General features: G+C 43.4%; 1 protein-coding gene across 2 annotated transcripts in view; it reads left to right on the plus strand.

Annotated features, from left to right (window-relative positions):
• AASS (aminoadipate-semialdehyde synthase) overlaps window positions 1-13550 on the plus strand; it is a 58847-nt gene that overhangs the window by 26207 nt on the left and 19090 nt on the right. Inside the window, exons 14-18 of one of the 2 annotated variants that reach the window (XM_075928816.1) lie at window positions 3905-4023; window positions 7619-7648; window positions 10743-10872; window positions 11734-11844; window positions 12201-12309. In XM_075928816.1, coding sequence (XP_075784931.1) covers window positions 3905-4023; window positions 7619-7648; window positions 10743-10872; window positions 11734-11844; window positions 12201-12309 — 499 coding nt within the window. The remainder of the gene's footprint in view (window positions 1-3904; window positions 4024-7618; window positions 7649-10742; window positions 10873-11733; window positions 11845-12200; window positions 12310-13550) is intronic. The other variant, XM_006122575.4, reaches the window with a different exon arrangement.

Here is a 13550-nt window from a genome sequence, read left to right on the forward strand (position 1 = left end):
TGATTGGTTATGCATGGAACACATGTAATTTTAAAAGAAAAAGGAAATGTGCTTAAATCCATTAGATACATTGCTTTTACATTTCCATTAATGTAATATGTCAATTTCCTTGTTTATTTAACATCAGAAATTTTAAAACATCATAGTGCAGGTAATTAATGAAGAATCCCTTTGAGGACAGTAAAAAAAAAAATCTGCTTAAAATGAAGAATAGTTATTTGCGGGGGTTTTTTTTCTGCTCCCTTTTTCTTTCTAGTGGAGCAAGTCATTTGCTTCTTGAAAACTCAGAGTTCAGAGTTTTTGGTGTATGCTATTATGGTGGACAACCTTACCTGGTTGTCTTCATTAACAACCCTTCTTAATTTTGGCATCCTTCTTAACTCACATTCCACCATGCAATAGGTTCTGTAAGAAGCTGAAAACAACTTTGGAAAAGGGTCAATTCTGAGTAGACTTTCAGTTTTTCTGTAGAACAGCATATTGCATTACTCGCCTCCCACATGTAATTCATTTAGTTAAAAGGAAGAGTAGTACTTGCTAATGCCAGAGCCTTTTCTTTGATGCCTTCCCTTTTTATTTCTTTGGAACTAATGCAAATGAACCTACTGGCTAACCCATCTCCATAATCTCTTCACCATGCATAGTTTGTGCTGGTTATATGTTGCTTTGGCACAACTGCAAATGATTTATGTCTTTGGACAGTTAGGTATTATTGTTCTAGTGCTGTACAAAGATTAATTAACATGGGTGTTTGTGGCGGACAATAGTTCATATGTTCTTTTTTGGACTATAAAAACTTTGTTGCAATTATTGATGTACCAAAAATGTCTCTTAGCAATTTGTAACAGACAAGAACTAGTCCAGGCAGGGATCAGCCAATCCCAGTGTGGTTAAACTGTCCACTGGACAATTAGAATTAGCGCTCTGTGTTTTAGAAGTTTGATAAATGCCATCTCTTTGGCAAAGAGTCTTTCCTCTGTTCTAGCATTGGTGGTGCACTCTATTTTACCCCTCTTTGCATGTCTGTCTGTCGCTATGTACTCGTCTGGTTATAAGCATGAAATGTGTGCGGTAGTCTTGAGTATGACAGTAAGGGTACGTCTACACTACATGCCTCTGTCGGCAGAGGCATGTAGATTTGTTTATTCAGCAAAGGTAAATGAAGCCGCGATTTAAATGATCGCGGCTTCATTTACATTTACATGGCTGCCGCGCTGAGCCGACAAACAGCTGATCAGCTGTTTGTCGGCTTGCCGCTAGTCTGGACGTTCCCCCTGTCGACATCAAAGCCCTTTGTCAGCAGCCCTGGTAAACCTCATTCCACAAGGAATAACGGGGCTGCCGACAAAGGGCTTTGATGTCGACAGGGGGAACATCCAGACTAGCAGCGAGCCGACAAACAGCTGATCAGCTGTTTGTTGGCTCAGCGCGGCAGCCATGTAAATGTAAATGAAGCCGCGATCATTTAAATCGCGGCTTCATTTACCTTTGCCTACAACCCTAATCTACATGCCTCTGCCGACAGACGCATGTAGTGTAGACACAGCCTAGTATCCTAGGACAGGAAGATCCTACATCAGAGCTGATGGTGGGGCTGTTGGAGAAAAGAGTTTTTGTCCTACCAAACCAAAAGATCTACAGTGTGATATGTAGTGGTGTTAGAGGTTAATGAAGTAATGTTGGCACTGTTGTATACATGGTCCCAGATTTGACAAACATTCTATTAAGCTATTGGTCTACGTAGGTTCCCATGGTGTCCTGAAGTGATTCTGGTATAGTCTGTCCAAAGATGGCCTCTCACAACCGCATCCTATTCCTTCGAGGTCACATGATGAAGGGTGTTAGGCACAGTCTGGAACCTTGAAACATTAATCCAAGATGATACAATTGGCTCATTAGTCCTAAAGTGCCCTAGTTGTTTCTTTGAACTAGAGTAAATGACTTCTCTTTAACTTGAAGTTTTCAAATCAAGAGTAACTCAGGCAGAAGTTGTGGGGCTATTGCAGAACTGGAGGGTGAGGGTCTGTGACTTGAAATGTGCAAGCATATGTATTGGATGATCATGAGGATCCTTGCTGGCCTTAAAGTGGTTTTTTTTGCATCTCTGAGTTGGGCCCTGTGAAATTCACAGTCCGTTTTGGTCAATAGGATTTGTTCAAATTGTAAATTTCATGATTTTAGCCATTTACATCTAAAATTTCACAGTGTTGTAATTCTAGGGGCCTGACCCGAAAAGGAGTTGTGGAGAAGTCACAAGGTTATTGTATGGGAGGGAGGTGGTTGCAGTACTGCTAACTTTACCTCTGTTCTGCTGATGCTGGTGTTGGCTTTACAGCTAGGCAGCTGGAGAGCAGCAGCTGCTGGTTAGGAGCCCAGCTCTGAAGGCTGCCACCAGCACAGAAGTAAGGATGATATGGCATGGGTATTAGCAGCCTTATTTCTGTGCTGCTGCCTGCAGCACTGAGTCCTCAATCAGCAACAGCCACTCTCTGGCTACCCAGCTCTGAAGGCAGTACAGAAGAGCGTGGCAATACAGGCAGTCCCCAGGTTACATGGATCTGACTTACATCGGATCCCTACTTACAAATGGGGTGAGGCAACTAGCTGCTTCCCCCCAGCAGGCCAGGGAGACGCGAAGCTAGCGCTCCCCCCCCCTCCCCAGCAGACCAGGGAGACGCGGAGCAGCTTTTCTCAGCAGACACCTCAGCTTGAGAATAAGGGTATGTCTACACCACCCTCCTAGTTCGAACTAGGAGGGTAATGTAGGCATACCGCACCTGCAAATGAAGCCCAGGATTTGAATTTCCCGGGCTTCATTTGCAGGTGCGGTATGCCTACATTACCCTCCTAATTCGAACTAGGAGGGTAGTGTAGACATACCCTAAAGGACTAAGGGAAGTGAGGTGTGGGAGAATAAAACTGAGCTCTGGAGAAATGTTTGGCTAGAGTTTCCCCTACAAGATGTACCAGTTCCGACTTACATACAAATTCAACTTAAGAACAAACCTACAGTCCCTATCTTGTACGTAGCCCGGGGACTGCCTGTACTGTCATCCTTGTAAAATAACCAGGGCAATGCTCATCAGGACCCCCAATTTGAGAAATACTGGTCTCCCCTGTGAAATCTGTGTACAGGTTGAACTTCTCTAGTTTGGTAACATCCATTATTTTAGTTAGTGGATGTCTACTTATCCTGGGTGTGGCCAAGTTTTCCATGGTCTCTCAGTTTACAGCCACTAGTCCTGGCTTTCAGTGTTCTTTGCTGTTAATGAGGTTTATTTTACCCCATACGTCTTCTAGCATCCCAGTAAGCAATGGAAGTTTTGGGAATGCTGCTAGACAATATTGACAGTATTTGTCATGATCTGGCAAATTCTTTGGTTCGGCACCAGTCAGGTCTTGGGGGTGCTGGACTAGAGAGGTTCAACTTGTAGTATAGGGTAAAAGTGCGTGTACGTGCATGTGCACACATGCTCATACCCCTCCTTCCCCGCCCCCCCCCCCATTTTTTTGTGGTGTAATGCATTTTTCATGTCTGTGAATTTGCTAGGGCCCTATCTATGAGGTTGGACTAATTTGGCTGTTGAGGAAAATGCAGTGACTTCTGAGGAAGAATGAGAAGTCACATCTGCAGTAACTGCTGGAGGAGCAATGAAACAGGGATCAAGTGGTGTGACTTTTCTGAGGTTGGATTTAGATATTTTAGTCCACTTTCCCTGCAGTAGGAGTCATTCAATATAAATTCTGAAAAAGCTTCGGGTAATGACATAATCAGGTCCCAGAACTTAAACTTTTTCCTGAAATGAGCCCTTCATTTGTAAAGTTACTAAAATGTACTGATTTGACATTAACATCATCAGTTTGCTTATCCTGTATGTTTTTAATTTGACTATAACCTTTCTAGGGAATATTCACAGTCACTGATGAAGGATAAGAAGAGGGTCTTGTTACTTGGATCTGGCTATGTTTCTGGCCCTGTGATAGAATATCTCATGAGAGATCCTAGTGTGGAAATCACAGCAGGTATGTAAGGTCCTGCTTGCTTTCAAATATTAAAGCAGCGTATTAAGGTGAATGTATGTATGCAGTGTATAGAAACAATTCTTCATTTTGTGCCAGCATGGTGACAGACTACAAACTTTATTTAAAAGCATAGGAAGTAAGCTGTGGGAATACTGAAGATATATTTTATATTTTCAACTATTGGGCACTTTGCTCAAAACATTATTCTGAGGCTTTTAAGACCACTTTAAGGGACACCAACTTTAAAAATCACACATCCATCTGAAATTTTTTTTGCTTATTTCTTATTGTAAATAGCATCTAGAAAGAGACAGTAGACAATATTTTTTCCTGTCTTTTTGGCCTGTTTGCTTCCTGCATCTGACAGTACTCTGTGCACAGTTTCATTCTTTCCTAAACAGCTTCATTTTCTGTCTTACAAAAGCATGATGATAGCACTTTATAAACCTCTGCCACAGAGAAGCACATGAATGAACTTTTTCCCCTTCTCTTACAAGGAAGTGTTTAATTAACGACGATAGCAAATTTGAAACCAAATAGGCAGCATGCACAGACATGAAGGAATGTGGAAGTGTGGTCAGGGGTATTTTCTGTCAGACATGTCCAAAATAACAAACATCACTCATGATCTTTCTTTGCCTACCTTGTTTGTCTCCCTTGGTGGGTGGTGGAGGTGTTTGAACTAGTCACATGTGAAGAACCCAGCTGAGTTGGAGATTCTGGTTATATCTGCACTACATCCCTCTTTCGAAAGAGGGATGTAAATTAGACAGATCGAAATTGCAAATGAAGCTGGGATTTGAATTTCCCGTGCTTCATTTGCATAATGGTGGCCCCGTGTGCTTTCAAATACGGGTATTTCAAAAGTGAAAGCACCATCTAGATGCAGTTCTTTAAAAACAAACAAAAAAAACCAACCCTTTTTTTTTTTTGAAAGATCCTGTATTCCTCAAAAAATGAGGTTTACAGGATCTTTTGGAAAAGGGTTTTTTCCTAAAGAACCATGCTTAGATGGCAGATGACAATCCTTGCTTCCAGTTTAAATCAACCACAGAGAAAGTGTCGAAGGTGAATTGGATGCAGGGTGAGGTGAACCCTAAAATTTGGACCCAAGGCACTCCAATGCTAACTGGCCCAGCACATAAATTCATTACCAATTTGTATGGTTCAAGTGGGTAGAGTGTAATGGCTGAGCCTATAGGAATTGCCAGGCTATTACCAGATGTTTGTCTCTGACCCACAGAGGACTTCCCAGAGTAGGCTAACTCTGGTAACCCTTGGAAGGACACTGATGCAATCCTCCCCTCAAAGGATTGACAAACAAGCAGTTATTCTTTGAAAACGCAGACTTGTTTATTGAAAAGAACTAGGCAGATGCAGCATATTTAACAAAATAGAAAAGAAAGCCTTGTAGTGTGTAATATTGTACTTAGAGAATGTAGGTAGTCTAGATTCTAGTAGAATAGATACTAGTAATATAGTCACTGCAATATTCCCATATTGGTATAGTCACTGCAATATTCCCATATTGGTATAGTCACTGCAATATTCCCATATTGGTACACACTGACTCTCAAAGATCTAACACGGGGTTTGTTACATTGTAACATACACGTTCTTCCTGTATATGTACAAAACAGTACAGTATTATAGTAACACAGCACTATAGAAGAAATAGGAGAAATTTCCTATATTGTTACAATAAGCTACTTAAGATACACTCAGAAGCACTTCTCAGTATGCTGTTACAGTATAACATTGAATCACAATGATAGAACATGCAGAATTCTATATATAATAATAGAAATGCATCACACTATCCAATCTTAAAACACCTGTTTTTTAAGGCTGACATTTTCTGAGTGTTGGACAGCCAATGCGTGGGGTGGATCACACTCAATCACAGACATCAGTCTTTATTAGCAGACACACTCAAGTAGTCTTTAAGATAGAAAGGAAATCAGACTTACATTCCTTCAATAATCCCTTTCTTGTCTCAGGTATTCTGCTCTGTTTTTGTTCCATTTTTGCTCCAGTCTTTTCTCCTCTCTTGCTGCTGCTTCTGCCTGGTTGCCTTTTCTGCTGCTCTTTATCTTCTCCTGGTCTTTTGCACTCTCACCCATCCACACACCTCAGCTTTTCAAAACCCCTATTTATTCAGTTTCTGGCCTCCTCTGATTGGTTGATCTCACAGGCTTTGATTAGCATAGTCTCTTCTGCTCCTCCTGTGAGGGTGGCAATTGTCCCACCAATCAGCTTCACCTGTCATACAGGCTGCTGCTCTTCTTACCCCTACCTTCAGGTATTCTGGAATGAGCCAGGTCATAAATTATTGAACTTCTGTTTCACCCCCATCTCTTATCTGCTATTGGTCTGTTCAGTCTGTCCTCCATCTTCAGTATCTTCTAATAGAGACTCAGTGTTCACCATTTGGGATTTTTAGCTCTAAATTTATCATTTATTTATAGCTTATCTGAAACATCTGTCCTAAAACTAACAACTATTCTTTGCAAACTCAAGCACTCTGATGCTTTTGCTTCCTTTGTAATGCTAATTGGGAGAAGTCAATTGTTCAGTGTTTCTCATTGCCCCTCCCACCCCAGTATCTCTATCCAGGGTGCTGTAATATAGACAGGATCTTAAGGCAGTTAAAAGAAATCTCTAGTAACACAGTGTCTAGTTCTAATTCACATAGCAGGTCTACAGCAGAATCAGGAATAGAACTTGTGTCTCCTGACTGCCAGTCCAATATTCTTGCCCCTAAATTGTTCTACTTTGCTTTTCCTTTATGTTATCAGTTTTATACAGCAAACTGTTTGGTGCAAGGACCTATTATTTTATTCATTGTGAAAGGGATGGTACATACGGTATAATGCAGTACGATTAACGAAAACTAAAAAACTCTACCTGTTCAAATTCCTGATTTGTCCAGTATGCTTAGCTCTATACCTACAAATAAATATATTTTTAAAATAAGTTACAGATTTTCTTATCCGTCAGATGGTGACTACAATGGTTTTTCCTGCAAGCTGATGAAATCATGAATGCGTAAAGCACTGTAGCAATTGCAGCACAGGATCCCATCAATTGTTGAGTAGAAACTGAACTCTGAACCCTCAAAGACCTAACATTGAACTTGTTACAATGTAAAATGGCATTTCAGTTTACTTTTCAGGCCTATGAACCTGTCAGTGGCCATAGGATTACTCATATGCAGGGCTTGCCAAGCGGCGGTGAGCCCTGCTCGCCAGCCATGTGGAAGCACACGCTGTGCATGCACAGACCGCGCTGCGCATGTGCTGAGCACTCTGAGGCCACACTGGGCTAAAATCTACTCACCACGGGCAAGTAGATTGCCTGATTTGTCGAGCCTTGCTCATATGGGTACAGGTTGTGTATTTGGTCCCTGTATCAGAGATTGAGACTAGTTGTGTACTAACTTGACAAGAAGATAGCAAATAGCTCTCCAGGTTTGCATAGTTCTAGGTGCTGTATGTGAGACTGTTGGCTGTGGCAGAGCAGAATGCTTCATCCATTCAGATCCTCTTCTTTCAGGCTTTTCTGTGTTTGATCCTCTTGACTTTTTCCCCAACAGATTCTACACTAACTCTTTCTCTCAGAACAGGTACTGTTTGTCTGCATGAGTTCATGGCTGGTTGTAGTATAGCTAGCTGCTGGCATATTTTCTGGCAATATCCTATAATTTTATTCCTCCCAGCTCATGTCCTATTGCTTTGTGTTGGGATTAATATTCCAGAGAAAAAAAAAATGTACTTTTTGGGATTCCTTCAGTGTTTCTCTTATGAATTGTGACCAAGATTTTTCTCATTCCTGAATATCTACGTTGTATTTCTCCCTCCTCACATGGTTTCCCCCAGCATTCTGTGTGTAAACATCTAAAGTATTTTTATCTAATGGATTATCTTTCCTATTTAATTCCAGCACCTATCCCTTAATGATGAAGGGAATCGGATCTGTCCCTGCCACAGCCCCCAGCTGCTGACTCTGCCAGCTGTGGGTGGGGGATGTGGAGGGAACTACCTCCAGCCCCTGCCAGGCTGCCTGCTGGTTGCTAGCCTCGCTGTTGCTGCCCTGGCTGGACTGTCTATCTGGCTGCAGCAGCCTGCACTATTGCAGGCTGTTGGGAGCTGAGTCTGGCCCTGGTTAGGCTTCCAGGGGCTTCTGAGCACTTAGGCTCTGGTTCCAGCTCTGTGGCAGCTTGCAGGCTCTGGCCGCTCTTCTGTGAGTTGCCTGAGGCAATGGCCCCTGCGCTGCCCCGGGCTGTTGACAGGTCAATCCTGTACTGCTGGGGGAAGCCCTGACCTGGTCCCATTGCTGCAGGCTGTCGGGGACTGTTGCAGGCTCCAGCCACACAGCTGTGGGCTGCTGGTGGCTGCTTCCAGCCCCATCCCTTGCCCCTTTCTACTGCTTCAGACTGTCCCCTCCCAGATTTCCCTCCTGTCACTAGGCTATCAGGGTTCTCTGATCAAGGAACATTTGTGGACCTGCTGGACCACAGATGTTGCTGGACCAGAGAATTCCAGTTATGGGAGTTGCAACCTATAAAATATATTTTGTGGGTGTGTTTGAACATCTGATACATTGAGGTTCCACCCTCTTCATGGGGACCATATCTTAATCTCCCATCTACTCTGTCCTCCATCGGTCCTCTGTGAGGGACTATACAGACATCTTACGGCATACTTGAAGTTGGCTTTCTGTCTACACTAACTACAACTGTTTTGTGTTGTAACCTGTTTGTCAATCTTGTCTGATCCAGGTATGAAAAAAAATGAATTTTGTCCACACAATAGCGGCCCCCCCCTTTTTCTTTTAACAGCACAGCCATCCTTTTGTGTCCTGCATTTATCACAGATGCCAATAATGTTTGGATCCTTGGTAAATATGGGCAGAGGACAGAGTGCCTGGAAGATGCATGAGGCAGTGCAGTCTGGGATATCCTGCTGCACAAAGTTGGGGGGAAAGGAGGGCTGGCCAAACCACGGTTGCAGGCAGTTTAATATGCAGTGTCAAGATTGTGTGCTGAATAGCTGACCATAAGATAGATTTGTGCTAGTCTAGGCTGTTGGTGAGAGCAAAATGCTGTTAACAGCTGCAGTTATTAACTGTGTTTTGTGTGATTGGAATTTACAGTGTCCCTGACTGAGCAGACACACAAGGAGGCATGCTTTGGGGTATGGCAGAAGGGTACCAGTTTTTACTTCACATGGAGCACTTCATTATTGACCAATGTTGGTGCTCCATGTCAGTGCCGGGAGGGTCCTTCAGTCTTTCCTGATTCCTACACTAACCTGCTTGATGATACTCTAGAGGTGAAATAGACACTTAGGAAGAGAAGGAGGTCAAATAAATTAAAATACAGAACAGCAAGGAATAAAACAGTTTTCAAAAATGTGGTTCATTTCCTCTTCTCATTCTGCAGTTTCTCTTAGTTACCTGGAGAAACAGAGTACTCCTGTACTATGGGTCCCTTAGTCCAGGGGTGGGGAACCTTTTTTGGGTCAATGACCACTGATCCACAGAAAAATCAGTCAGGGGGAAGGGAGCCACACAAGTGAGAAGGAACAAATAAATAAAACAAGCCAAACAAAAAATCTCACTGATATGGCCCCTGACTGAGAAGCAGAAAAAGACACTCCCTTCGCACTCCAGCCCCAGAGCCTAGGAAGGCTTAGGCTAGTAGATTTTTGTGGGCCACCTAGGCTCTGGGACGAGGCCAAAATGAGGGGTTCAGGCTGTGGAAGGGGCTGCTGGGAAGTAGGCTGGGAATGGGAGGGCCTGGGTGGGGTGGTAGGGTGCAGGAGCAGGCTGGTGGTGGGCAGGAGGTGGGATGCAGGAAGAGGTGTGGGAAGGACTGGGTGGGAGGGGGTGCTTACCTGCACAGCTCCCAGGGATACACATGGCTTCGTGCGCTCCCCCCCCCCCCCCCCCCAGCTCCTATTGGCAATGATTCTGGCCAGTGAGATGAGCGGGAGAAAGCCTCCAGGTGAGTGCTTTACCAGCCGGGAGGGAGGGGGAGCAATAGTGCATGGAGCTGTTTCCTGCTTCCACCAGGCAGAGTCCATAGACTGGCTCCAGCCTTGGCTTGTCTGGCTCTGGTATGTGAGATTCTGGGTTCTCTCCCTGCCCCCTCCCCCAATCCCTCCAGCAATGAGCTGGTGCTGGTGCTCCAGCCATGCTGGGGTGGGGGAGGGGGCAAGGTTGGAGCAGCAGCATGGGCTCCTGGATGCTGATGGGGATAAAGGAATTGAGCTTCTCAGGCCAGAGCCAGGCAAGCTTTGGGCTGGATACAGCCTATAGGCTGGAGGTTCCCTACCCCTGACTCTGACTTTGTCACAGTTGCTGTAGCTTGACATGGCCAACTGTTAGAAAGCTGGCTCTCCACGTTCCTCCCCACCCCCTTCAGACTTGAGACACATCTGCTTAGCCTTCAAGTGCACTCCTTTTCATTCTTTCTACTTCCTGCTTGCTTGGGAAAGAAAGAGATGATGTGGAGTGTAGCTGGTGTTTGCGAAGAAACACACACAAGTGCCAGTGAAGGGTGTTTGATGCATGGTGATTAGGTTGTTTTGCCAATCTGAAATGGGGTAGAGGTTGTAGTTGGCGTTTTACCTTGATATTTTGGTGAGGAGGGGTTGAGGAGGAAGTGGGAATTCAATTTCACTGTGTAACGGTTGACACTGATGCTTTTTAAACAGCATCCATCATGAAGGAGCAACTTGGCCAGCTGACTAAGAAATACAGCAGAATTATTCCTGTTCACGTGGACCTCATTCAGCATGAGGAGAAGCTGTCCTCCTTGGTGAGGAGACACGACCTTGTGATCAGGTCAGATTTCTGATTAGGACAAGAAGGGCTCAAATCTGAAATTTTCTGAGGCTTCTTCTAAGGCTGCCACAAATGTACTGGGAATCATGGGGCATGTAACTCCTCCCTTTTATTGGTAAAGAGGTATCATAATGTGTGGGGCAAGATTTTTCAAATGGCTTTTAAATTAGCCTCTTTGTGAGCGTGTGGCTTTAATTGCACAAATATTTGTGCCTATTTGAGGGACAGATTTCACATACACAAAGCCACCTCCTGTATGTGCAAGTTACATAGCTCAGAGATATGTAACAGACTTTAGTGCTTGTTAAATTGGATGCACGTATACAGGGCCCAAATTCTGAAAATATGGCCATTACTGCTGATCAGTTAAAGAATAAAGGTTCTCTTTCTGAGTGTTAAAGCCCACATTTAAGTAGAGAAGGAAAATCTCCTTTTCAGGTAGCCTCTACCTTCTGGAGATGGTTAAGCAAAACTTTAAATGAACACTGTTTTGGAAGAAGATTTCTACTTTGAATCTGTTTAACATTATACCCATATAGAATATGGTACCGAGAAATGAATGCCCGGTTCTATTTTCACAAAGATGACTCTGAAAACTGGGGCCTGCAAGGGGTTGAGAGAATTTGAACTCGCTGCCCTGCATTTCATGCAGTCACTTGCAGCAGAGCAAAGTGCATGTAAACCAGTGCTGTTTTGTGAAGTAGGACATCACATCTACTTCATCCGTGTAAAAACTGCATTGAGATCAGTGACGGAGGCTCCATGTGTTAATGATGCAAATACATGTTTTGCAAAATTATCTTCCAATGAAAACACCAGCAGCTAGTTAGATCTGACATACAATTTTTCTTTTGTTTGTAGTTTGTTGCCTTATTCAGCACATCCTTTAGTTGCCAAGAAATGCATTGACAGCAAAGTAAACTTAGTGACAGCCAGCTACCTAACACCAGCTATGAAAGAACTTGAAAAAAGGTAGGTCAAATGGGTCAGTAGCGAGATAAGACTTCTTTCTCAGGTACCTACATGGCCCTATTATTGTACTATTCAAATGCTTCCCAACAGTCAATGTATTTATGCTTTGTATGTCCGGACTCACTATTATCTATAGATGGAACTGAACCAAAGAAGCAAAGGTCAAGATCCTCAGATATGCAGGCCCATTAAAAGATGGGGTGGGGAGTGCAAGTCTGTAGCCTATTTCCCAGGCTTAGAACAGAATCTGTACTAGCACTATTAGTTTGTCCATGGCTGAAAATGGATGGTGTGGGGCTACCGCTTCAGGAATATAATTCCATATTCTGACAATAGTGTGTCTATTATTATTTTAGTGTGGAAGCTGCTGGTATTACGGTTATCAGTGAAGTAGGTTTGGATCCTGGTCTCGATCATATGTTGGCAATGGAGTGTATTGATAAAGCAAAAGAAGTAGGCGCTACGGTAAGTTATGTTAACAAAAAGGAATAACAAATCTTTACTACTGTTTAGTAACTTATGGTCTCTGGAGGTCCTCAATCAATGGTGCTCAAAGCGTGGATTGTGTGGTGATGCTAAATGCCAGTATCAAGTGCAGTGGCACTCCCCTTGCAATGTGTCTGCACAAAGGGTTAAACTGAATTGCGTCATTAGTTTTAGAATAGCTTTGCAGCTGTTCATTTAATGAAAGGTATAATGCTACTGAGCAAATTTACATTTCAAAATGAATGAATTGGACTACGTGTGACTTACTTATGTTGCCTCGGGCAAATAGCCTTTAACATTGTGCCATATACCGTAAGTTCTTGAGGCGCTACAGCTTTCAGTTTGGAAGGGACTTGGCTCAGAGGGAAGCATGTGGGCCACTTGTTTTTGGAGGAGGTATTTTTCTGAGAACTGCTGCCATTAGGGTTACTAGAGAATCTTGCTATTCTACTTTTAAAAATTAGTCAGTTTTCTGAACAGAGGCGCCATAAATGACCTAGAAAACGCTCTGGCTTCCTTAGTGCTGAAGCCAGAGGTTGGTGAAATTCACAGCTGTTACTTTAAATTGGAGACTTAGGAGGACTGAGTCTGGGATTCCTGGGCAGTCTGCCAATTCCAGTCCTTCTTGCTGGCTGGAGAAGTCCTTGCTGAAAGAAGCAAGATGCTCCCTCTCCTCAGGCAGAGCGTGCTGTCTCTCCGTTGTCCCAGCATTCTGCCCAGGGTGGGAGACTAAGCTTGGTAGCCTAGATAGTCATCTTTAGCCCACCTGCTCCAACAGTCACAAGTACCATTTTATAATACAATTGTCAGGGGGAGGGAGGTTATTGTGTAGATTGGCTAAACTCAGTTGGCTGCAAGGATGTGGCCCAATTTTTTTTTCCTTACGTGTAATACTTGTGAAATGTGCAAGATTAACAGTGTTGCCAACTGAATTCCTCTACCACTTCCTATAGGCCTTCTAAATAAAGGTGGTCCAAGTGGTCTAAGGGCATGTCTACACAGCATTGTTATTTCAGAATGTCAGTTATTCTGAAATAACAGTGTGCATCCACACAGCAAGTCTGTTATTTCAAAATAAATTTGAAATACTCTGACTTCTGTAAACCTCATTGTATGAGGAGTAAGGAAAGTCAGTGGCAGAGTGCTCTATTTCGAAATAAATGCTGTGTAGACGTGCCAAAAGATGAAATAAGCTATTTCCATTTAATTGACGTAGCTCA

Source organism: Pelodiscus sinensis, chromosome 1, assembly GCF_049634645.1.
Source record: "Pelodiscus sinensis isolate JC-2024 chromosome 1, ASM4963464v1, whole genome shotgun sequence".
NCBI lineage: Eukaryota > Metazoa > Chordata > Testudines > Trionychidae > Pelodiscus > Pelodiscus sinensis.